The following is a 26212-nucleotide window of genomic DNA, read 5'->3' on the forward strand; positions in this document are numbered from 1 at the left end:
AAGTTTCTGAAGTTTTCCAGATTTTCTTGTTTACAGTTTGATTCTTCTTCCATGAAGCACAAGTGATAATATACCCATGCATCCCAAATAACCATTAAACTTAAGAAGTATCTGTTCATACAAAAAAAGTCTTGTTTCATCTTATAAAATGTGAATCTTTTAATAATGCTTACTCAGTCAACCAAGGATACTAAGAATAAGCTGGGAACAAATCTGATGTGGAAATTTTGTAAAAAGTATATTCTAGCTGTGAAGGACTTAAGTCACTGCATATCTAAGAAATTAAACTCCGACATCAAAGCCTGTAGCATTCCCATGTATGGGAACAAAATTTAGCTGGAATTGTATTAGAGTTCTCGACTTACAACCATTCATTCAGTGATTGTTCTTAGTTACGACGGTGTTGAACAAATGGTTGTTATGACTGGTCCTCAGAGTTATCGCTGTCCCAGCACCCCCATGGTCACATAATTGTAATCTGAGCGCTTTGCAACCTGCCAAGTATCACGTGATCGCCATTTGCAGCCTTCCCTGCTGGCTTCCCCAGAAAGTTGCTGGGGTAAATCCCCATACCTGTGCACCCTCCCCAGCCCCTCTGCATCTGCGCTGTGCCAGCCACTCATGCACCCCCATGCAGCCGACCTGTGCTGCACCCTCCCTGAACTCTGCACACTAGACCTGCACCACACCCTCCCCTGCACCCCTATGCACCTCCTCACTCCCACACCCAGCAAAGCCACTTAACCTGCCTGCCAGCCTTGCAATTTCTTGCTGGCTTCCCAACTGACTGGTTGTGAGAAGCTGGCAGAAAGTTACCTTGCCTAATGACTCTGAGATTCAGTTAACAATGGCAACTGGGTCTGCAGGGATTGCCATCGCTAAGTGATGTCACGCTTTATGACTGCATCTGTTAGCAATGGAAATTACAGTCCCAATTGTCGCCGTAAGTTGAGGACTACCTGTACAATCTAACAAAGGATCTTAAATGTGGTTCAAATCTATAGCTATTATTATCTGAACCACAGCCAAAGTAAAACATATTCAAATCACTGATAGATGGCTTTTAGTAGGGCCACAGTAGTTAATAAATGTAGCAGTGTGGTTATTAAAATATTTAGTCACCAAAATTTAAAATGAATATCTTTCTAGATAACTTATTTTTTCTTCCACAAGATGTATTAATCAAAATTACTACAACCCTAGTAGATTCCTGCTGATCAGTGATTTCTGCTAGTATGTATTTGACCCATCCATCATCTTATGTGGATTACTTATTAAAAAAACACTTCAGGTTTTAAATTACACAATTTAAAAAGTATGTTTCTCCTTTTAAAAGGAATCTTGGGCCTTTTACATTCCAGGAAAGAACTAAAGACAACTTAAGCTTTTAAAACATGTACATACAGTCAGGTCCAGAAATATTGGGACATCGACACAATTCTAACATCTTTGGCTCTATACACCACCACAATGGATTTGGAATGAAACAAACACAATGTGCGTTAACTGCAGACTGTCAGCTTTAATTTGAGGGTATGTACATCCAACTCAGGTGAACGGTGTAGGAATTACAACAGTTTGCATATGTGCCTCCCATTTGTTAAGGGACCAAAAGTAATGGGACAGAATAATAATCATACATTAAACTTTCCCTTTTTAATACTTGGTTGCAAATCCGTTGCAGTCAATCACAGCCTGAAGTCTGGAATGCATAGATATCACCAGACGCTGGGTTTCATCCCTGGTGATGCTCTGCCAGGCCTCTACTGCAACTGTCCAGTTCCTGCTTGTTCTTGGGGCATTTTCCCTTCAGTTTTGTCTTCAGCAAGTGAAATGCATGTTCAATGGGATTCAGGTCAGGTGATTGACTTGGCCATTGCATAACATTCCACTTCTGTCCCTTCAAAAACTCTTTGGTTGCTTTTGCAGTATGCTTTGGGTCATTGTCCATCTGTACTGTGAAGCGCCATCCAATGAGTTCTGCAGCATTTGGCTGAATGTGAGCAGATAATATTGCCCGAAACACTGCAGAATTCATCCTGCTGCTTTTGTCAGCAGTCACATCATCAATAAATACAAGAGAACCAGTTCCATTGGCAGCCATACATGCCCACGCCATGACACTACCACCACCATGCTTCACTGATGAGGTGGTATGCTTAGGATCATGAGCAGTTCCTTTCCTTCTCCATACCCTTCTCTTCCCATCACTCTGGTACAAGTTGATCTTGGTCTCATCTGTCCATAGGATGTTGTTCCAGAACTGTGAAGGCTTTTTTAGATGTCATTTGGCAAACTCTAATCTGGCCTTCCTGTTTTTGAGGCTCACCAATGGTTTACATCTTGTGGTGAACCCTCTGTATTCACTCTGGTGAAGTCTTCTTTTGATTGTTGACTTTGACACACATACACCTACCTCTTGGAGAGTGTTCTTGATCTGGCCAACTGTTGTGAAGGGTGTTTTCTTCACCAGGGAACGAATTCTTCGGTCATCCACCACGGTTGTTTTCCGTTGTCTCCCAGGTCTTTTGGTGTTGCTGAGCTCACCGGTGCATTCCTTCTTTTTGAGAATGTTCCAAACAGTTGTTTTGGCCGTGCCTACTGTTCTTGCTATCTCTCTGATGGGTTTGTTTTGTTTCTTCAGCCTAATGATGGCTTGCTTCACTGATAGTGACAGCTCTTTGGATCTCATCTTGAGAGTTGACAGCAACAGATTCCAAATGCAAATAGCACACTTGAAATGAACTCTGGGCCTTTTATCTGCACATTGTAATTGGGGTACTGAGGGGATATCACACACCTGGCCATGGAACAGCTGAGAAGCCAATTGTCCCATTACTTTTGGTCCCTTAACAAGTGGGAGACACATATGCAAACTGTTGTAATTCCTACACCGTTCACCTGAGTTGGATGTACATACCCTCAAATTAAAGCTGACAGTCTGCAGTTAACGCACATTGTGTTTGTTTCATTCCAAATCCATTGTGGTGGTGTATAGAGCCAAAGATGTTAGAATTGTGTTGATGTCCCAATATTTCTGGACCTGACTGTATTAAAACCAATATTTCTGTAGGTGAAGGAAGAAGAAAAATAATTTTCATTTGGGACAACATTTTAAGAAATTGAAAAACATGAAAAATAATTAAAAACATTGAATAAGAACATTTTAAATAACAAAGGACAAAAAATCCGCAAAGAAACAAACAGAACTGATACTACAAAGACTTCTGGGAGAGGCGTACTGCAAATATAAGATCACTACCCTAAGTGAAGGTAGCCTATCTTCCTTTTAAAAAATTTAAAAATTAGAAATAAAAAAGATTGCCACTATTTTACTTCAACTAATCCCAGATCAATAAATTTATCTGTAGCTTCCAGATCAAAAAATTTATTCACCCTAGAAGCCAAGGATAAGCACAACAAAAATCACTTGGAAGACAAAACAATCCTCAAAAATGAAACTCCCTTTTATTGTCAAACAAGTGTAATTGAATAGCTTGTATTTCAGAAGTACTGTACTGGAGAGGCAGATCTGGACTTTCCATGTCTTTCAGAAGATGTCTCTTTCCATGTCTTTCAGAAGATGTCTCTTGCCAAAAGGAACCTTTGGGTCCTTCCAGCAATTCTGTTTGGGAAAGATGAGTCCCAGCCATTCCACTTTATGATGGCAAAATGTTCTGCCTCTAGTGCTCGCAGGGGATCAGGCTTCTGCAGGATCAAGCATGGCTGGTGACTCTGGTGGGAAAGGCAGCTCAGGTTTCTGGGTGCTAAAGATGTGTAGTCTCAAAGTAGTATCACCATACATCTTGTGTTCTGCTGACTAAGGGATGCATCACCCAGGTGAGGACAGAAATGACAAGGAATGACTAAGATACCGAGCATGCCCACAGAGTGGAATGAAAGCTTAATCAACTTATTCTTACACATAAAACATTCCTTCTATACAAAAACATGGCTTTTAAAATGGCCTGATGTTTAAAACACTACTAAAATAGGCCAGTTAAGAATGCTGAATTAATAAGCAGGATTGGGGCCATTTCTGGCTTTTTACACCTGACCTGTGTGTTATGTTAAGCCATAGTTTGCTCAGTCCATTGTTTACTGAGTAAATCACAATTGATTAGGGTTATATAATACACAAAGCTGTAAATCATGTTTATAAATAATGTCTGGGTTCACATTAAACCAAAACCAAACAAACCAGATTATTGTGTTGTGCAATGTGTGAACTCTACATTTTCTTAACTTTTTTTCCCCTACATTAACTTTAATGTATTTACTACCTCCTAAACTAAACCTTGGCATGCTATGCTAGAACTGACTTACCACAATGGGCAAAACTGTTACAGGTGGCACAGGACTTTGATACAGAGGTAATGTATGGGTTCCAATATTCCACATGGTCATTCTGGATTCCTTTTTCTTCTTTGCACCTGTAGAAGCAGAATGGAAATAATTTTATTCTACAGGAGGAGGACTATGAAAACCTTGATTCCTGAAGACAGTCCTAGCTTCAGGCCCATCTGAAACACCAGCCACATACCTGCAAACATCACTTCACAGGATTCAAACTGCTTGGTTAGTCTGAACACAGCCCAGGCAGCTAACCATTGTTCACTCCCTAGTGATGGCTGATAATGGGGGTTGAATTTGTCCCAGAATGCAGATGCTTCCCTCCCATTGGGGCAGTGATAAAAGCGAGCAACAAGGATCATATCTTCCTGTGGCATAACATCCCCAAATATTACCTGAGGGAGATAAAAAGGAATCTACAATGTCCAGTAGAAAAACTTGCTATAATAGTCCCCAGCATTGTCCACCTTTTCCTTCCATCATTTCCCTTATGAAATATATTCAAAAAGTTTTCATTGTGTTCATTCGTACAACGTAAGAAAATCCAAAGCTCGTATTTTGCAAATTACAATTAAAATATAACTGCTCACATGACACTGCCCCCCAAAAAGCAATCCCCCTGGCAATTATTTGATGCAATATTTAGGAGAAAGAGCTCAGTATAGGGGTTGGATGGATAGGCAAAAACAGAGCAGGGAACCCAAACTGCCTTCAAATCTCCAAGTCATCACAAAAGTGTATTGAAGCTACTCTTATCAAAGAATGTAGAGTTTTCTGGATGCAAACTTTGGATTACAGTGAAAAAAATGCAGACATTGCGAGTACAGTAATGAACATGATTATGTTAAATCTTAGATATTTAGATTGCTCTAGCAAAATCTAGTGCATGATATGTACCTTGCATGCATAGAACAATACAAGTTACATTCTGCTGCACTATATAAGAACTGTGTGTGTCCTCTGCACAAATACTGTTATGCAAGTGGTGGAAGGAGGAATGTGTGTGGACTGAGTGAGAAAGTATGATTCTGAATGCCTGTAACTTACACAAATAGCTGTGTTTATGCTGGTAGATATGTGGACAATTCTACCCCCCTTTACATGGGCATTTGTTACCACTAAATCTGTATCTGTGAACTAGCTTCTCACAGAGTTTTATAGCACTGTTTTCCTTTATCAGTTGCATGTTACATTTCTAACAGGAGCATTTTTTGAAAATGCCCTTTTGCAACCTTATCTGGTGGATAAAGGTGGTCCTTGCTTAATGACCACTTGTTCAGCAATCGTTTGAACTTGCGACAGTGCTGAATGAGTGATACTTCCGACAGGTGCTTGACGTTTGGCTGTTGCAGTGTCCCTGTGGTCACATGATTGTGATTTAGGTGCTTGGTGACTGGCTCACAATTACGACACTGCAGCATCCTGTGACCACATGGTCACTATTTGCGATCTTCACTGCTGGCTTCTGACAAGCAAAGTCAATGGGGAAGCTGGCAGGAGGTTGCAAATGGTGACCATGTGACATTGCACTTAATAACTGCGCGGGATTCACTTAATGAAGGGAACGAAGTGCTGGAACTGCTGTCACTAAGCAGTGTGGTCACATGACGTTGTGCTTTACGACTATGTCGGTCAGTGATGGAAATATTTCAGTCCCAATTGCCAACATTAACTGAGGACTACCTGTAACAAGATTGCCTAATTTCTTTATAGCTTCATAATAACATTGTAAGGCAGTTCCAATAAGGGATAACCATTTTCTTGATAGAACTGTCATACGATGTTACTGTGAGCTACAGTATCTAAGGGCCCTTCTATAATGCCATCATTTCCACTTCCCAATCCCTCCGAAACAATTTGATCCATGATTGTCTTCACTGCTGCAGACCTTGAAACACTCAGTGTTCTCTCCAACTGAGAACATCTTTCTATCAGTACCCCTTCCCTTTCCACATATTGTGCATGTCTGATGACTTGCAAATAAATCCAAGCAATTGCTATGAGACACCTGTAAAAGAATAATCTCTTGACAGGATGCTATGGAACTGAACCTCTATGGGGAATGTAAACAGATTGGCTGGACCTGAGAACTGGGAGGCGGGATTAGAAATTAATTCTCACCAATGGGAAAAGGCTCACCAACAATCTCTGCAAAGCTTCAGCATTGCAGACTAAGAAAAATATGTACCTTTAGCAAGGGCAGGAAATTTACTGGGGCAGCTGTTAAACAGCAATAAGAGTGTAAGATCTTTCAGATGCAAAGCTGATTCTGGAGCAGTGTAAAAATTTCCTGTAGAAAGGGAAGTCCCACAACCTGAACCTTCTGTGTACCTGTTCCTCTCCAAATATGAAGTAACTGTGTTTGATGTCTGATCTGATGAAATTAGTGCAATAATTAAATCCTGAATTGCTGGTGCAAATCACCTGAGAGGATTAAAAACAAAACAAAAACAAAAACCAGTCCATCTTCTTGCTTAAGTGATCTGGATGGCATTTATTAAGTACATTTCTTATATTTGAGTCAAATACTTGGATGATTCTGTTCCATTAAAGTTTAATAACATAGAATGCAGGCTACTGAACATTAGGGATGCTATGGTCCAAGTATACATTGTGGACCTTGGATACCGAATCCAGCTGTTCTGAATTCACCTACATATAGATGCTTGTTAGCTGGAAGTTTGTAATTTATAGAAAAGGCTCAATATGGGCATCCTGTCACATTAGACTAAAATAATTCTCAACTTCTTTTGTTTCTGGCTAGGCTTCAGGCACTGCACATGCTGGAATATAACGTACAATATATACTGCATCTAATGGATACCTATGTAAGAAACTGTCGTGTCTAGTTGTTTCACCTATGTAATACAATACTGTCTACGTCTCAGGATTTTAGACACATTTTCAGTTCCTAAAAATACCAAGGATCGTACCCTTTGCATGCATGTACTGAAATATGCCTCTTTCCCATAGGAAAATTATAATGTAGGAGTATTGAAGCCAAATCTCCTAGTCATTTATAAGCACAACAATAGTTCAAACATGCCAGAAGTATACATAAAAGAATAAATTTGACTTAATAAATAGAAAATGACATTTACAGATCACAATAAATTACCTAAATTAACTATTCCTTTGTACCTATATATAAACACAGATGTATGAACTTATATCTAATTTGCATGCTGTTGTATCTCCAAATTGAACATTAACCAGTATGTCACATTAAGGTTGAGTTTTTAGAACACCCCAACTAAAATGTGATTGGCACTGTGTTGGGTGAACTTGGGCATTTAGGCTAATTCAGTAAGCCACAGTTCAGCAAACTAAGGGTTAATCAACTCCCCTGATAAAGTCACAGATTTGCTACCTACCTGACCAGTTTTCTGGTGGTAACCTGTCAGCCGGATGGCCCCATTCCCCAGTGGGGCACCTTTCACTCTATCAAGAATGATTCCCAATTGTATTTCTTTTGGCTGCCTGCAGTTTCCCTGGTGGGGTTGTGGACTCGGGGGTATTTTTTCACCTCTGCTGGAATTATTAGATGCTTATTAGTACACACATTCTTCTTCCACATCTCATGAAATAATATGTACCATCTTTATCACGCTCCAGGAGTAAATGGTAGTTTTCCACCAAAGAGCTAAGAAAAAAATCATCTTATACACCCAGAGAGGAAAAATCAGTCTGAAAACCAAATTGCACTGAATCTTTACCTGGAGCAGGCTGGAGAAGCCTCTGATCTGTTTCTGGGTGTTGCCAGTGCCATAGCCAGGAAAATAGTGTAGCGGGACATGGGGGTATGAACAAGGAGGAGGGTGTGTGTGCTGAATGTGAACAGAGTGCAACACTAAGTCCAGGAGAAAGTTCTTTAAGAAACTCAGTATGTACCCATTTGGATGTTAGCAGAGAAGAAAGTTAAAGGCAATTGATTATGTAGGCATATAGATAAGTAAAATGTGACAAATGGGAAAGGACATGGGAAGAAAGAACAATGATACTAGAATTAACTTATAGGCATTGAAACGTCTTGTCTTAATCACTGCGTTTATTTGGAAAACTATTGGGCAATTGCACAGCAAAACAAACCCCAAAGCAATAACAAAGAGCAAATTGGACACAACAAACTGGAGCTAAACTCAGAGTAATCTAGAATGAGTTAACGTTAGAAAATTCTAATTAAATTGCTTACTCAATATTTCTGGTCAGGAATTCACCTATATACTTTTTTGTATATAGGCTAAACATCACTGTGTTCCTTCCTTTTTCAGTCAGTCAGTTTAGAATAATGGTCACTGGTCATAATCACAGCTATGGATATTAAACTAAATGATAATCATTCCAATAACAGTAAGTCTTATTATATTTAACTGTTCTGAAAACTTCAAAGTTACTCAGGAGACCATTTACATACATTTTCACTGGTACGTAAGGGACAATTTTTTAAAATTACATTTTGCTTAATAGGTTAGAAGTTTTTATCCAGCAATTATCTCTTCAAAGGGCGGGGCTACAATTATAACCTACCTATCTGGAAGTAAGCCCTACAGAATTGGATGGGACTTAGCACTTGATAGCTAGGTATAAAAGTGCTGTAAAGGATCTAGGCTAGCAATATTTATCAGTTCAAATAAGACATTGCAAAAAAAGAGCTCTGTTAATCTATGGTAGCCAAAAATCAGAAGTTCAGTAGCACCTTTTCAGATTAATAAATATTTCAGGCTATCTCAAAAGGTCTTAACAAACATAAGTTTGTTTTTTCACACACTACAGTAAGTGTGATTTGAAAAGATGCTTGTAATCTGTGTCATATGCAATATGCATAATTACCTTGTTTTCCTCCACCTCATCCCTATTTAAATCCTAATCAGGTTAGCCATGCCTCTGAGGAAGGGTGCTGTAACTCACAAAAGCTGATGCCTTTTGATAAAATTTGTTAGTCTGAAAAAATACTATCAGACTTTGCCTGATTTTCAGTTCAAATAAATGGAAGTGCCATTAAGATAAAAGAAAGGTAAATAATGCTTGTTTACTTCTGATGCATACTAAGTAGTTGCCAAATTACTAAATATAAACTGAAATATATATCTTATTAGGACATTCATTTAAAATCTATACCTCTGCTTCAGTGGAAGCAATTTGATTTCATAGAGGTCTTCATGTGATCTTATAATGGACTGCTGACTATGATTTCCTTCTACTATGTAGTTCACAATAGCTGCATATATTACACCAGGTTATGGTTTCTGTTAATAATTTTTTGTCGAATAAGGTAGGACGTGTGGGTTCATACATAACACAAAGCCATAAGTTATGGTTTACAAATTACAGTGTTTAGCTCTACACCTTATGGCCCAGCACCATGTGTGAACCCAGCAACTGTGTATTTATAGAGACTGAATACAATGAATGAATATACCCATTCTCATTGCCAAAGTTGCATGCTGATGAATCCCGAAAAGCAGATTTTAGATTAAAATTCACCACAGACTTTGGTAGACCAGTGTGATGGAATGGAATTATGAAGGCCAGGCTCAGGGAGATAAGCGTTTTCTTAGTTCACCGAAAGAGCGTGGGAACTGATTTTGCATTGTCTCTTGGAGTTCCTTGGGCTAAACCTGACAACCAGTGATTAATAATTCTGCCCTTCTATAACAGCCTTTTAAACAAACCACGAACAGGGGCAGGCAGTTATGTTTCTATGCTGATTTTTTTAAAATTGAAAGGAAGGACAATCTTGGAAGGAGAAAGGGGATAATATTTCTCCTTTTTCACCTTTCGTTAGATTTAAGCTGGACAGGCTGTTCCTGATTAGGAGGAGGGTCAACAAAGCCAGTGTAAGGAGAAGCAGAAAAGGACAGGCTGGTGGGGGCAGGATGGAAAGAATGCTGGGTTGGAGGGGAATCAATAGGAGGCGCTGTGCAACTGGATGCCTGTGTTGGAGAGAAGAAAGCACAAAAGCATTAGACAGGTAGGAGGGGAATAGCAAGGAGAACACATTGCAAATACTCTGGAGCAGGTCTCCTCTCATAGTACCATAAGACTGTTATCTTTGCTGCAACAGACTAATGCAACCATATCTCTGAAGATTGCAACTCTATTCAAGAGCTAACAACGTTATTGTTTCAAACATAACTGTGGATTTGCTGTTGCTTTCATGCTTACTGTCTTAATTAAGTTTGTTAACACTTCTTCCCTTGGAAAGTGAGAAAAGTAATAGAGAATTTATTTCCACAATAGATGCTTCCTAGGCATTCTCACTGCTGAAAACAGTCATGGTCCAGCAGAATGATATTTTGAGTCTTCCCATATCATACTAACAACATTCAATATTGGGTCAATTCAGCTAGGGTCTAATTTAATAATTATACATTGCTTTGAACAGCCATGGTTATCTTTCTCAAGAAAGTCATCTTATTTTTTTTCATAGCAGAGCTTTAAATAGCTGCAAGACAGGGACATTAAATAGGCACGGCTTCTAACACCTTCACTTTCTTCAAATTCTACTTACTGAATTTCTGCCTTGATAACCAAGTATAAAAGAACAAAACACTCACTGGGGGAAAACAGGGACCCAAGTCCCAAGTTACCTGGGTCTAATAACTATCAGTCAAAATTACTGTGCAGTGTTTAATGCAGCACTTGAGATTTCCAGAACTGAGGACTAGCATAACCCATAGACCGTGTAGTCCTCCAGGTACAGGATGTGTTCCTGGTGGATTCTGCCCTCTGCCAAAGAATCTGAGAGATGGAACTAAGTGCCACAGCTGGGGCTGGTTAGTCTTGGTTTATACAACATGCTTAGCCAGTTTAAGGGTTGGGCTGAAGTGTAGAGCAGCTGAAAAAGCAAGATGCTCCATAGCAGAATTTACTACCAAGACTGCAGTCTCAGGACATGCTTGTTATATTTTCTGAACACAAATGAGCTATAGTGCCAAGTCATGTTAATCGCTGCCTTTTTAGCAAATGGGGAAGGGCTCACTGGGTAAAGAAGCTTCTAGCACAGAAGCCTTGCAGTACTTGAATGGGGGCTCTGTATTCTCCAAAATGGGAGTTCTTGAGCCAGTTATTGGAATGGGATGATGCCAGATCCAATGGAAAGGAAGTATGACTGGGGATAGTTGCTAACTAGGTTAAAAATATTGGGTGAATCAGACTCTTGACACTGGATTGGGGAGCATGTCTGGCAAGTGCTGTCCTACCTCTCCTATGAATTTGGATATTCATGTGTTTGAATATCCAAATAGATCACCAGGATAAGACTTTGCATCCACCCACAGATGCTTAAAAAGCCAAAGAGAGAGAGAGAGAGAGAGAGAGAGAGAGAGAGAGAGAGAGAATGAGAATAGATACAGCATCAGGAGCATACTTGTGCATGCATAAATATTTAGAGGGAAGGCAATTTCTTCCTTATTGGTCAAAATAAAGTTTTATGCAAAAGAAATTAGCTGTTCCATCTATTCCTATTTGGGATATATTTTGCTTGTGTCAGGGCAACACTGATAGTTATCATAGAGTCCAACTTACTGTAGAAGGGTATTTATATAGGGAAGCATTGCCAGGTTGGATCTCAGCCACTGATTGCATGTCAGCATCTCTTGAGTTCACTAGCCGCAAATAAAGCTCGGCTTTGCCAACCTGAGAAATTAAAGTTTTGTCTGGTTAGAACAATCAAATGAATGCAAACAGGATAAGTTGAGTAAATATAAGTTGGTATCTGGCCAAAGATTGGGTGTTCTAAGAATGTATAATCAATTTGAGAATCAAGTGGTAGAATGGATTAGATCTGGCAGAGAATCAATCTAAAATCACAAATAAACACAATAAATAAATATTAAGAGGCTAGCTTTGAACAACTACTGGAGTACCTTTTTTATAAATAATAATTGTTTGGGTAAAAGGGCTGTTGGTCTGTCCTGCTCCTTCTTACCTGAGGCACACCATTCATCTGTTCTTCAGTAAGGCTTGGCTTTATAGGAAGCACTCGGATAGGAACTTTCCAGTGCCCACTCATCACTTGGTGCAGATGGTCAAAAATGTTGATTTTGGCCCATCCTCTGGAGGTCAAATTCTGGATTTCCTGCCTATAAACATTAAAACCTCCAGAGGCTTGAAGCTCAGCTACCAGGCTGATGGAGGTTGAAGGAAGGATCCTGAAAAACAGAGAGAGGAAATCCACAGTAATATGGCTACTTTTTGATTAAGGATCAAATGTATGCATGTTCCATAATGCGCTGTAGAATAGACTTTTAAGATAATACACATTTAGTGTAAAGTTACCTCCTAAATAAGAGGCAGAATCTGGCAAACCTGAAACTGGATGGAAAGAAGCCATCTCATGCAGATTTGAGATTATATTGTTCCTAGTGCAAACAGGCTAAGATTTTCAAAAGGTCTTAGAATAAATCTAACATGCTAAGATAATACTGTAAGATATACTGGACACTCCATGGTACCTTATGAGTAGCCATGGAACAGAAATGACAGCAGTTGACATTCTGTTGGAGGTATATAAATATTAAACAGTGATACTATATTATTCTAAGAGCTCAATATCTTACTTTGACAACCTTTAATGTCTAAATACAATAGCAGCTCATGATGATTGGCTTACTTTGTACAGCTACTAAGAAAATAATATTTTAAAACTTGCTATTGCATTTGTTTTGACTGTTCTAGAATATATAAATAATTTATACAGTTACAAAACCATAGTAAAGCTGCCAACTGTGAATGGTTGCCCACACAATGATTTGCGCGTTAGAAGAGGTGAGACATTGTAGAAATAGCCTGGAAGCTCTCACCTTGGGACTGGCTGTCTAGCTGCTAAGATGGCACAGCACCCTCTTTGCCTATCCATCAGAGACTGTGGAGAGTGGCCCATATCAGAGGAGACAATAGGCAGAGGTGTGGACTTCCCCAGCTGCTGCCCATTACGACACAAGCCAGAGACCAGGCGAACATGGTAGAACATAGGATCCAGCCCCAAAAGAAAATCATAGAATATTACAAAACCAGATCTGCAGAGAAAGAATAGAATTAGTTACATTCATAGTACTCTGTGCTGCTACTTTCTCTGTAGAGTTGGATGGGAACTGTAATATTGATCAAAATCACTATATGCTTGGAAGGAGAAGGAAAAGAATAGAAAGATGTATATGTTTACTTTATGTGACAGTGGCCGCTTGATTTTTTTAAACAAATATTTTATGCAGCAGTAAAGTCTAACAGCAACTTATTTAGAAAGGACTGTGTGTCTGTACACATGCATGACTGCCCTTGGGCCTAAATATCATAGGTTATTGTACTACATACACTGGATCATATGGAGCTGGTCCTAGTGCATCAGAGGGATCCAGAAAGTATTGGGTTGTAGCTGTAGCACGTGATCCCATGGGATCCTATAAAAAAGAAGACATTGATAATTTTATCAGCAAAATCCAACTAATTCTTTAACAGCATAACCTAAACAAACAGTAGCCACCAAGAATGTCTTCTTCCAACATGCTGCCATCTGGAAAGATTAAATGGCAGACAAATTGTGGTGGTAAAAGGTAACCCCCCCCCCGCATATACTTGTGAGATGCATTCACTACCAGACCTATGAGATTCCCCCCATCCATACATGTGAGCTGCTTAAAGTGCCCTTGTAAGAAAATATTTGCAGCAAGCCATGTCCTTTCAGCCCCTGCACATGTGAGCAGAAATTTTAATTTTATTTTCTGTGTTTTACTGTTTCAGGCTAATTTATGGCACTTCCACCTAGGGCTTTAGCAGCACTGTCGCCCAAGCACCAAAACCCTGTGATCTTATGCTGCCATTCTCCTTGGGCAACCAAACTATTTTTCTCACGGCTTGGATGCAGCACAGCTCAAATGGCAAAATGTTTGTTTCCTGATTTGCAGTGCCAGAATTCAGCTGGGCTTGAGGACAGGCTGTTTTCCAATTTGGGAAAATTCTCGCCTCCTGAAATCTGAGCTTGGAGCTCCATAGCAGCCTTCACAGGCAGCCTTATCCTCAAAACCAGTCCTAATCAGTTTCACAGTGCCTTTAAACACTGCCTGCCTGATTTTTCCCTGATGATCTAACATCAATCGCTTCTCACCTCACCTCACCTCACACCTCACCTCACCCCTCACCTCACCTCACCTCACACCTCACCTCACCTCACCTCACCCCTCACCTCACCTCACCCCTCACCCCTCACCTCTCACCCCTCACCCCTCACCCCTCACCTCACCTCCTCACCTCACCTCACCTCACACCTCACACCTCACACCCCTCACCTCACCTCACCCCTCACCTCACCTCACCCCTCACCTCTCACCCTCACCCCTCACCCCTCACCCCTCACCTCACCTCCTCACCTCACCTCACCTCACACCTCACACCTCTCACCTCACCTCACCTCACCTCACCTCACCTCACCTCACACCTCACACCCCTCACCTCACACCTCACCTCACCTCACACCTCACACCTCACACCTCACACCTCACCTCACACCTCACACCTCACACCTCACACCTCACACCTCACCTCACACCTCACCTGGCAGCCTTTGGCTTGTGGTACTCATGTGAACCATTTCTCTCCCCCCCCCCAATACACCGGACTTACAATGCAACCTACAACCTTGACTATATGTGCTGGGAAAAGTGCCTGGCTGCAAAACTATGGTGTCATGTCATAATCATACTTTCAGTTGGAATTTATATGCAGGAATATTGATATCTTCATGTCTTAATAGCTCAACTGTTTTCCTGAAAAGACTAAGGGTGGGTAGGATACTTTTCCCCATGTATAGACTGAAGTTGAGAGAATGTTTGTTACTGCTGTTGACTGAATTATTATTTTTGGACTCTGCTACTACTTGGCAGGAGGGAACAATGACTGGCTCATGGAGGTCCATGCCTATTCTCGGTGCTGTGAAGCTAACAGGAGTTATGATGATCAGATTGAAGAATTCAAGATGCTTGGCGAGGATTGGAAAGGGGAAATGTGCCATGTGGAAGAGCTCTTAAATGCAAAACCAGTTCTGAAACACTGAAATTAGGTACCATAACACTTTTTAAGATGATCATACAGATGCAAAAATGTCTTATTATATTCTCTTTCTCTTCCTACCCAGGGGTTGGTAGGTGGATTTTTAATATAACACTGAACACATTTTATGGCATGCCAGCACTTGAATCAGAAATATCTGTAAGTATGGATCTGTAATTATGGCCACTGATTTTTCAGCTCGGCAACCAAGGGGTTGACAACAAAACTCAACAGATGCTGGAGCAAACTTGTTGGAAAGAGAACCTGCAAGATTTTCTTGTAGGTTCCATGAGGCAAAATATTAATGGGAATGATCCCGGTAAGCTAAGAACCCAGACAATCTGGATTTTTCACAGTTCACAACTATTGTCCAATTCCATTGAAATAAGGGAAGGAGGATGGAAAATATGGGCAAAACTGCACGATAGCCACTCACTGTATAGTTTGCATGTCCTGCTAATTTTCCCAGAATACTCTTCCCTTACTACACACTAATTGAGAGTGTAAAGTCAATGTGATCATTACAAATGTGAAGGAAAAATATTGTCATAGAATCTAGAGGTCAAAAATTGAATATGATCCAAGAACCATATGATCATGTCATATCTCAATGGACATGAGCTGGATTTTGAGAAAAATAAGTCCCATCTTTGAGAAAACTCTACCCACTTCCTCTGTGCTTACAGGTACAATGTTTTCTTGCCTTCTCTTGTAAGGAAAAGCACACTTAAAAAAAAAGCACAGCAGATCCAGCAGATCTAAGAGATCTTCTATATAGAACCTCTCTCAAATTTCTCCAGGGAAAAGGCCACTCACCATATTGCTAGTTAGGATGGCAGGATCAGGGAGCCCAAGAGGAGGAGGAGGTGGCAGAGGTGGAGCTATAGGAGGTGGTAGAAGGGGCGATCCTCTTCTAGGCCACTGAAGCTTCCTCCTCTCAGTATTGTGTCTCAGCCTACCAATCTCAGCATGTAGCTGAGCCATTTCTGCCATGTGTGTTTGCTGCAACTTGTCCAGCTCTAAGTCCAAAGAACCTAATGGAAAGGAAGAAAGAACACACAAAAGCTCATTAATATAAAGTTGTATCCAGTGAGAGAACTTCCAAATGCTAATAAAGAATGTAGAGATGGCTGGTCTAATTGGAGCACGTGGGTTAAAAATATGAAATGAATAGATAAAATCCTTAGAAAATGTCAAAGCTTACCCATTTGGTGCTATAGCCTTTCACCAAAGTTAGTTCATGGCCCCATTCCATTTTTGCTGGGTTGGCACCAACTAACATGGTATAGCTGCATTTTCAAAAGGACAAAGTTTCTCCAATTTACAGGTAATAATAAACTAACCCCCCCCCCCCAAATCCTGCTGTGCTGCCTCATTGTGGCGGTGGCGTGTTTCTGGGAGGCATGAATGAAGAATGCCAGGAGTGAATGCCGAGAGTATATAATCCCAGCAGAGTCTAACCCCAGGCATGAAGGTCATCCCAGCTGCCCCGCTAAAGCAAGCAGGCCCCTATACTGGGCAGCAGCTATATAAGATGTTAGAGACGGAAGATCACTTTAGTGTCAATGGCAAAGGCATCATTTGATACTGCGTGGGAGAAAACAATGGAAAACTACTGTATTTTACCAAGAAAACCACATGGATAGAAAATGTTGGGAACAGATCCTCCTGGAGAAAATCAGTTTATGTGGTCGGTAAGAGTTGATACCAACTTGATGGCACAAAATCGATCAGTCAATCGGCAAACTAATCAGGCTGATGAGCACTGGAAATTATTGCAAAGACCTTTAAAAGGCTATCTTTAATTGGGTGGATAGTCAGCTAAATGGCAAACAGAATCTAGTTTAAATAAGTGTAAAGTAATGCACATTAGGGCACCTCCCCGCCTCCCAACCTCCTGTCTACAACTGATGGATTCTGAGCTGTCTGTAACTAACTAGCAAAAAGATCTTGGGGTCATAGCAGGTAGCTCAATGAAGATGTGCAGAAGCTGTGGAAAAGGTAAATGCTAGGGATTATTATAAAAGAGACTGAAAATAAATCTCCCCCCGCCCCCCGGTAATGCACTTATACAAATCTATGGCATATTTGTACTTGAAATATATGTACAGTTTTGATTTCCACACTTGAACAATAATATAATAAATGTGAGAAATAGCAGAACAGATCCACCAGATTGATTGAGAGGCTTGTACTCTTCTGAAAAAAAGCTAGAACATTTGGGATCTTTAGCTTAGGAAAAAGGTGATTGATATGGACATGACTAAAACAAATAAATCTTGCATGGCATAAAGGAAGTGAATGAAGACAAGTTTTTCTGTCTCTGAAAACACAGAAACAAGGAGTACTGACAAAAACAATGATACAGATTGGCAGGAAATTTAGAAAAAACAAACACTGTAAACACAAAAAAGGCACTCTTTCACACAGTGCATAATTAACCTGTGGAATTCATTACCACAAGACCCATTAAATTGGATGGCTTTAAAGAGGGATTGGATAAATTAATGGAGAGCAGCTCTCTTAAGGGTTTGAAGCAGTGAAGGCTCAATGTTACCTCGCTCAGTGTACCCTGCTTTGCCTCTCTCCTCCTCCCATTTTATGTGTGGACAGAACCCCTGTTTTGCTTTAAGGCAGATTGGACATGCAGTCAACATTTCTCTAAGCTAGCATATTTTAACTTGGCTCCCACACTTTACTGCTGCCATGTGGTAGCTGCAAACTATAAACCAAAACCTCTAAGTATAAAGTGACTTCCTAACGCTTGTGAAAGCAATTTGCCCTTCAGCATGTTGGGACTAGTTTGAAATGCAGGCTTTGTAGCCACTATCTTTGGCTCAGTTAAGAAAATAGGCTATGAACCCTACCATTTTCCATTCTCCTTCTGTCCTTCAGAATTTTCATTTTTAATATCTCATCTTCCAGACGTTGATTCTCTAGCTCAATGGACAAGAGCTCTGCATCCAAAGTCTTTGAGTTGGGACTACCTTCATATTCTGCAAAGATAGGAAGGAGAATCAATCAGAACCAAAGACACACAGAAGTTGTGACAGAGGAAAGAAGCATTTGCTAAGATTTCTAGATTTACAGGACCTATCAATAGTTCTGTGGCACCTTAAAGATTCATACATCCATAATAAATGAGCTTTCATGAGCAAGACCATACTGTCCAGTAGAAGACAATTTCCTCATAGACTGAGTTCGTACTTCACACTAATCTTACTGTGATTTATTTGGTTTTGGCTTATCATCTTGTGCGAACCCAGTCACTGAAGATTATAAGTTATAGTTTAAAGTTTAGCATGTGGTGTGAATCTAGCCATTGTCTGTGAATAGTAACACTTTACTGAGCTCAAGAAGGATGGAAACATTCTTGGTTTAAGTGTACAAGGAACAACATCCAAATCTGGGGAAAAGTTGATCGGGAAAACATAGCTCACTCTTCTTTCTACCCCTCTGTTCAGGCTTTGTGACATTTTTTTCCAGTGCTGTGGCCTCCAGCTGTAGTTCATACATCTGATGGAGGATGTTGTGGTCACTGCCTCCACTCTGCAGGTAAGTCAGGTACAGCATCCTGCCAGGAATATGAACAGTTATCATCAAGTGTGTTACAATTTATCTCCTGACAAGTCTATATCTTTAATAGTTGCATTCCAAAAAAATGCAACTTTTCCTGGCATGGAGATAATTTGAAGGAAAAGGATGCATTTGTTGAGTTATTACATTTCATGCAGCTGCTATATAACCATAGGATTTTGGATAATTTAGTGGTCCCACTGGGAGGGGAGTTAAGTCTTCTCGAATTAGTAAAAAGTTTGTCTTTTCAGTCCCTGGAAACCACCTTTTGTGTAGAGAACCAACTTAGACCATTTTCTCACTAGCAATTTATAATATTTTATATTATTATCCAGCCATCATCATGTCAAGGAAACTTGAAAAGTACAGGTTTTATATTGCCACCAACACTAGTTGGGTGATGCTAGAGGAAATGGCCTTAACAGTTGCAGATACACTGAAGCAATGAGCATGAAACTGAGCAAACTCAGGGAGGCAGTGAAGGACAGGAAGGCCTGGCGCAATATGGTTCACAGGGTCACGAAGAGTCGGACACAACTTAACAACTGAACAACAACAACAACAAAGTGGTGGGAAAGTTTTATAGGCAGAAACAATTAGAGATATAATAATTCCTATTAATTCTAAGTTTACAGAAGCTATTACACTACACGTTCTTACAACTCTGTCTTCCAACTCACTGTATCTCTGAAGAGAGGGGCCCAACAGCTGCTGGAAACACCATAGACTTGAAGATGGCATTCTCGTCCATTTTATTTACAGTGCTATCTATCTTTCTATTGGTGGCAGAATCCAGCTTCCTTCTAAAAATGAAAAAAGGGGGCGTTAGGTATTGTACAAGGGTCTTCTTGCTTTCTCCAGTTGTTGCTGATGCTTACTTATTTTCTCAAGCACACTACAATGCTCACATTATAGATGGCCACAGAAGTCTTACTAATATGATCTGGACTACCTTTGATGTCCCACACAGTATACACTAAAACTCTTGTCATATGAATCCTGAAAAAAATGTGTTTGTTGCCAGAGTTCTCTGTCTTTGAGTCTTACCTGCTCTCTTTTGCTACCTGCAGAAGTTCTACCTGTTCCCTCAGTGCATTCAAAGTCAACTGGTTCTTTTCTTCCTGGGTATTCAGCTCCATCAACAACTGTTCTATCTGAGATGTAGACGAATTCCCTAATTTCAGCTCTGACAGGCGTCTACGAATCTCTAGGTAAATACAAAATGGAACAAATTGTACTGGAACAACTGGATCAATTAACTTATGGTTTTGGAATCATATCTGTTTACAATAGAAGTATGCCATTTTGCACTAATAGTGTATTAGAATCTTAACTGATTCAGCTTAGGAACACTTTATACATTCTTGGTTAATATGTACTTCTCTGGCCTGTTTGTCAGAAGCAGTAGATCAGAGATATATACCTATGTCTTAATCATACTACTAAACACTGTAAGTGATAATTCAAATGATAAAATAGTTCTCCATAAAGAAGACCACAGAAATAGAATCTGACATGCTAGGGAAAAAGTCAGATTTGAACTTTTCTCCCCAAAATTATAATTTATACATGTAGAGATAATTTGTTGCCTTTGGATTGAACAGCTCTGAGATACCACATCCAGAGCTGCTGTTGGTGAGAACCAGGTCTCATCTGTCTTTTGAGCTGGGAAATCCCATACCTAAAATATCAGCTACCAGCACCACTGAGATGATATTCTTTCACTAATTGCTTCCTTCTCTTATCTGGTATACGTAGCATAATGACCCTCGTGTGCTAGTCTCAGATCTTCTTGGGTGAGTAAAAGCCTATTTATCCATCTTTGCTGCTTTGTTCTCCAATTCAGGTACCTCCTTAATCTGAACTAGGAACAAAAGGCACTTACACAGAAGAGTGACAATTCAGCAGAAGCGCTAATGTTCAACTTACCATCTTTTTGCTGTTCCAGGTGTTGGTTTCTAGCTTGGATTTCAGCCAATTGGCGTTCATGTGCTTCCACCATTTGCCTTTGACGCTGACTGTATTCTTGCTGGTGAAGTATTTGGTTTTCATTCTAAGAGTCAAGGAAAGACATCAGATTCAAATAGCTGTTTCTCCTACAGCAAGGGCAAGAAATTGTAGTCCTCCAAAGGTAAATGCTGAACTATAAGTTCCAACATCCATCAACACTGGTCACTCACGCTGGATGGAACATCTAGGAATTATAATGCAGCAACATCTGAAGGATTATACTGCCATCTGATACCTAATAGTAACATTATTCAGTTATTCAGTATTATTCATTGTGTTACAGGGCAAGCTAATTGTCAAACTCAGAAAGGGGAGGGGGAGCTCAACATGTTATCTCAGCATGCATTGAAAACCTGTCCCTATTTATTTTATTAGTAAATTTATGCTCTGCTCTTTCTGTTTATCCCAACACTCAAAGCGTCTTACAACAATAAAAAATACAAAGAGTAAACTATACTGTAACCAAATTAATGCAATTACAATCAATGTCAATATTAAAAATCAATAATTAAAATAATTAGCAGTTAATTGCTAGGCAAGGAAGGTGCATTTTCCTAAATACTGAAAGGGTAAGAGCCAAACACACCTTCCTGTTCAGTGTAGAGTACCAGATTAGAGGTGAGAGCATCTGATACACTGTCATTCTGTTCTTAGTTCCTACCATGCTTGGTGAAGAAACAGCCATTACAAAGAAATGTTAATCACATCAGAATGTATGCTATACATCTGTCTCCTGGACAAATGTGTGCCCACTTGAATGTTCAGGTGGGCACACATGCAACCCAGATCTTCCCAGTGGTAGATCAATAGGTGAGGCATTCCCTTCTACCACATTGTACTTAATTCTTTCAGTACAGCCTGTTCAAGGTTCTGATTATTTTTTTAATCTTCACTGCAGCCTTAAGAAAGCAAATGCATTCTGTGATTCAAAGAATCACTTACTTTATGTATCTCAGGATTTTTTAATATTCCTCTTTAAGGTTACTTTAATTCTTCTTTACAATTACTTCACAAGGCCTGGATGTAAAAAAGGCTTGTTCATATTTCAAATTATACATTTTATGACAGACTTTTGACTCTTTTGATTTGTGTACAAGAGACATTTTATTTCCCATTTTTGCACATGCTATTTAAAAAATTATACATTTCTGTTGCAAGGTGGTTATGGCATTTTCTGAATGAAGTATAATATTTTGCTTCTTGGATAAATGTGATATTTTGTATGAAGTATTCCTCCATACAGTTCTGGCAATTTTAAGCATATCACTATAATCTAAAATTAAAATAGCAGTTTATGTTTAGCTGAAGCCTCAGCATACACTGAAGCCTCAGCATACACTGAAGCCATGGTGAGTATTCTTAATACTTACAAAAGTGAGTTTGGAGTAATTCCCCAAGTAACCAGAACAAAATGTTATGTGAATTATGGTTCTGTATTACACAGTTAATTATAAAGATATCAACTATATCTTTTCTTAATCTTACTAAATGACTCAGCAATAATCTTAGTGCAAATCACAAGAAAACATTAAAGACAAGCAATGGAAAGGGCCTTTTGGGGGAGGGAGCAACATTCTGGGTGCTCTCCCAAAAGAACCAGGCTTCATATTATGCAGAAAACTTGCCACGAATCTTTTAGTACTGGATAGAGTACTTGGAAAACTACCGTTCCTCTAACACTGTATGTGTAGGACAATCAGATCTGGGACCGTACCATCAGCGAAAAGATTATCAACTGTGAGAAGCTAATGGGCAGATCTGGGTACTTTATAGCCAGTGTAAAGTGTAGCATGTTATCAAATTTTGACTTACCCAGTCAATGAGTCACACCTCTGTCCTTACACTTGATGCTGTAGATCGGCCACTTTATACATAAACAAAAAAGTTCCTTTTATTCTGAAGGGGAAGGGTGGCAAGATAGGCAGTGGCCAAGTGTCAAGATATGGAGCAAACTTGAACATGGTTAACTTTTAATATTTTGTGGTAATGGGCTCCCACAAGTGCATAAGCAGATATATATAATATTTAAACACCATAAAACAGTGTACAACTTTCTCTAGGTCAGGGGATGAACTTTTGAATGTCTAGGACTGCATTCTAAAGTGAGAAATTTGATTTAATTTGATTTACATTTTAATTAAATTAAAATTATATATTGGTATTACAATTATTTCTCAGCAATATATTAAATAATTTTCCTTTTCTGTTACAATAAGAATTGTAATTTAGTGACAACTTAGACTGTAGCCCTGGACTAAGAAAGCATGAAAGCAGCACTGCATAGATTTTTCTGTGTCTGTGTCTGTGTTTATGCATGTGTGTGTGGTGTTAAATATCTTTTCAGCTCATAAAAGATGTTAAAATTCCTCATATTCATTTACCCCTACCTGGAGTGTCCGAAATGTAGGAAGCGTGCCTTCGAGTGATATCCTCAATTTGTGGAACTGTGAAGCAGAAAAATTACTTAATAACATACTCCCTTTCTAAGGGTTGGTTAAAACTGCTAATTCACTACTGTATCAAGATTCGGACTTGAACACTATTAACTTAAGTTAGCAAGGAATATAACGTAGTAAGAGTATTTAGGAGAAATCTGAACTGGATGTTGGACATTTGAGATGCTAAAATTAGCCAAAAGCGAAAGTACTGTTTCAAAATGTCTAAATTCTAAACCAATGGTTAATTACTCTGATAGAGTTTATGAGGTGATAGGAGCAGAGCCATCTATGGGAAAGACAAAGGTTTACCTCTTCAGTCAGTTTCTTCAAGGCCTGGTTGTTTGAAACGCTTCCACCATGGTCAAAGCTACTAACGTTGTAGACTTGTTGCTCGTGTTCAGGTTCCCCATTTCCCTTGCCATGTCTGAAATGGTGTCTTTTTGGCTTTGACACTTGAAGCTGATGATGTTGGTCCATGAGATACCAGCAACCAAGATAGAAAATAAATCAATACTGTATGACCAAGGTACATATTCAAGGATGCTGGAATGTCTTTTCCCCTAGATATGTCAGCTATAGCTCCCATAATTGCCAGCCAGCAGTAGTCATTCTGTACTATTTTCAAGAGAAAAAGGAACTATTTTGTGAGAAAAAATTAGAAAGTTTGTCTACTACTACTACTAGAATAAACAAATACATGCATCTAATGTTTTGCTAATAAGGTTGCAATAAAGGAGCAGTGGATGAAATTCAGTTATGCAAGTATCATAGACAGCTTATAAATGGTGCCATTAAGTACAGCCCTGTATGAGCAATACTACAATTCTCCCCCATTCCCGTGCCAGGTTTTCTTCTAAACATTTAAAATGCTTATTTTACTTGATGACAAACTTAGCATTCCTATACTGCATGGTTGAAACATATAAGCACTTCCATGGGTCTCTCCATTGGCTGTTCCTTTGGAGACCCTCAAGTGGAAATTCTGGGCCCCTAGAATGAAGGGTTTTACAGGAGTAGCTATGGCTTCCAAGAAAATCCCAAATTAAAACCAAGTTAATTCATTGATTATTCTTAATACTGTGATAAAGGAGAGAGGGAACGGGTAGAGAATATCAGCAGACTACAAGGAGCATAGTTGTCCCCAACAGAAGGAAAAACAAGAACTTGTTTTCATGTAGGCTATTCAGCATAAAAACAAAACTATAAACAATCTTCTCTCCTACTAGTCTATCAGAAAAAGAAGTTGGTATAAAGTGCAGGATCATTACCAAACCCATGTGCTGTTTATTGGAACACAACAATCACAGGAAATAATTTTTTAAAAGTGTATTTTTCTATATGTTGGCAAACATATCTATTCCTGGAGTTGTCAATACAGAGATAAGCAACCTCCTGCTCTCATCTTTAGACCCATCAAAGTAACCTTCAAAATAATTTTTATTAATGAAAATAAAGTTGCCCTTTTACCGTGCTGTCTGCCATTTCTGTTTTCTTGGGCTCTTTCCCTTTACGCTGTGCTTGCCTGTTCTGGTATTTTACATCCATTGGCATTTCTCGTCCGATGCAGAATTTTTCCATGTGCTTCTCTAGCAGTCGTCTGGAGCGGAACCCCATCTCACAATTAGGACAGTGGGAAAATGCTATATCTGTCATTTTGAAAAGTGTTTCCAGATATTTACAAAGGGTTATATTTATCAATATCTGAAAGGTACTGGCTAGTCATCTTTCCTTGTAGGAAAGGACTATAGTATCATTTGGAGTTTTCAGTTGCTATGCTGGTAGTTATGGGGTGTAACCATCCTGACAAAATAATAGAGGAAGATTGCATACAGTGACTGGGAGTATCACCATGCCAGTGACTGCTGTTTATGTTTGTAATTACCAGGGTTACAATGAGTAGTATCTAGATCCCAGCCTAGTATCCTTTGGCCAAGCTGGCTGGAATTCTAGGAGGTGCAGTTCCAGCATGCCTGAAAGTTATTAGTTTGGGGTGGGCTGACTCAGGAATTTGTAAGGGAGGGGGATATTTTTTTTAATTGGATGTTGTCTGGAAAATGACAATGGTGCACATAAGCATTGGACATCTATCTGCCTTCACAATGTTATTTTACTCCTATGATCTCCATCTTTAATTCTTCAACACTGCAAGCTGGTACGCCTGGAGTAGGTATGGGACGACATCTATACTCATAAAATCCAAACCCTGTGGAAGAGTAAATGTGATGCATAATATGAATGAAAGGGCACCTATAGTGCTATTCACTGGATTAGAAAATACTAAACAACAATGTGGTTTGTTTAGTTTTTATGTAGCATGTTGCATGAATCCCACTGAAGTTTGCCAAATCATTCACTTATAGTTTAGTATGAATTCAGCCAGTTGGGTGCTATTTAAAAAAGCATGATTAAACAAGTCATAACTTAGCACAATACATGAATCTGTCATGCCCAGAAAATCAGTCATGGAACCTGAGAACATGTGGAGAAGCAAAAGCAATGGAAAAAAAGCCAGCTTTTTACATAAACAAATTTATTAACTATTGTAAGTGCAGGTGACAAATGTAGAGCTATAAGGCATTTGATAGAAAAGCTAATAAAAAGGCTCACCCCTATGTGGTCATCGCTCTAGCCTATCTAGTTTGTTCTTCTGATGGAGCCAATTAAAGTGGCCCCAACCCATTCAGGATTCTCGAGATCATAGCCCACACTTTCTTGTATTTGTTGAAGCAAGACATACATTTGTCAGCAGCTACTTGGTATCAGTTATGCTGCTCAGCAAGCCTTAGCTA

General features: G+C 39.5%; 1 protein-coding gene across 1 annotated transcript; it reads right to left on the minus strand.

Annotated features, from left to right (window-relative positions):
• Positions 1-3700: 3700 nt before the first annotated feature.
• On the minus strand, positions 3701-25076 carry CCDC17 (coiled-coil domain containing 17). Its single transcript, XM_088153464.1, has 19 exons — positions 24895-25076; positions 23733-23901; positions 23373-23429; positions 20905-21028; positions 20023-20182; positions 19656-19778; positions 18840-18973; positions 18267-18395; positions 16216-16433; positions 13669-13754; positions 13158-13373; positions 12284-12506; positions 11881-11991; positions 10129-10286; positions 7728-7881; positions 6685-6777; positions 4544-4748; positions 4327-4433; positions 3701-3820 (listed from the first exon to the last, which is right to left on the minus strand). The coding sequence occupies exons 1-19, from the start codon at positions 25074-25076 to the stop codon at positions 3701-3703; spliced, it is 2769 nt and encodes a 922-aa protein (XP_088009590.1).
• Between the last annotated feature and the right edge of the window lie 1136 nt (positions 25077-26212).

Source organism: Python bivittatus, unplaced genomic scaffold, assembly GCF_059951505.1.
Source record: "Python bivittatus isolate LINGU-HERP-01145 unplaced genomic scaffold, Pbiv_v1 ctg000700_np1212, whole genome shotgun sequence".
Taxonomy (NCBI): domain Eukaryota; kingdom Metazoa; phylum Chordata; class Lepidosauria; order Squamata; family Pythonidae; genus Python; species Python bivittatus.

Coding starts and splice junctions, on each gene's coding strand:
- CCDC17 (XM_088153464.1), bottom strand. CDS start 25,076: ATGACAGATATAGCATTTTCCCACTGTCCTAATTGTGAGATGGGGTTC. Junction 19,779..20,022: donor CAGGTAGCAAAAGAGAGCAG/GTAAGACTCAAA, acceptor TTTCATTTTTAG/AAGGAAGCTGGATTCTGCCA. Junction 12,507..13,157: donor GCTAGACAGCCAGTCCCAAG/GTGAGAGCTTCC, acceptor TCTGTTTTTCAG/GATCCTTCCTTCAACCTCCA.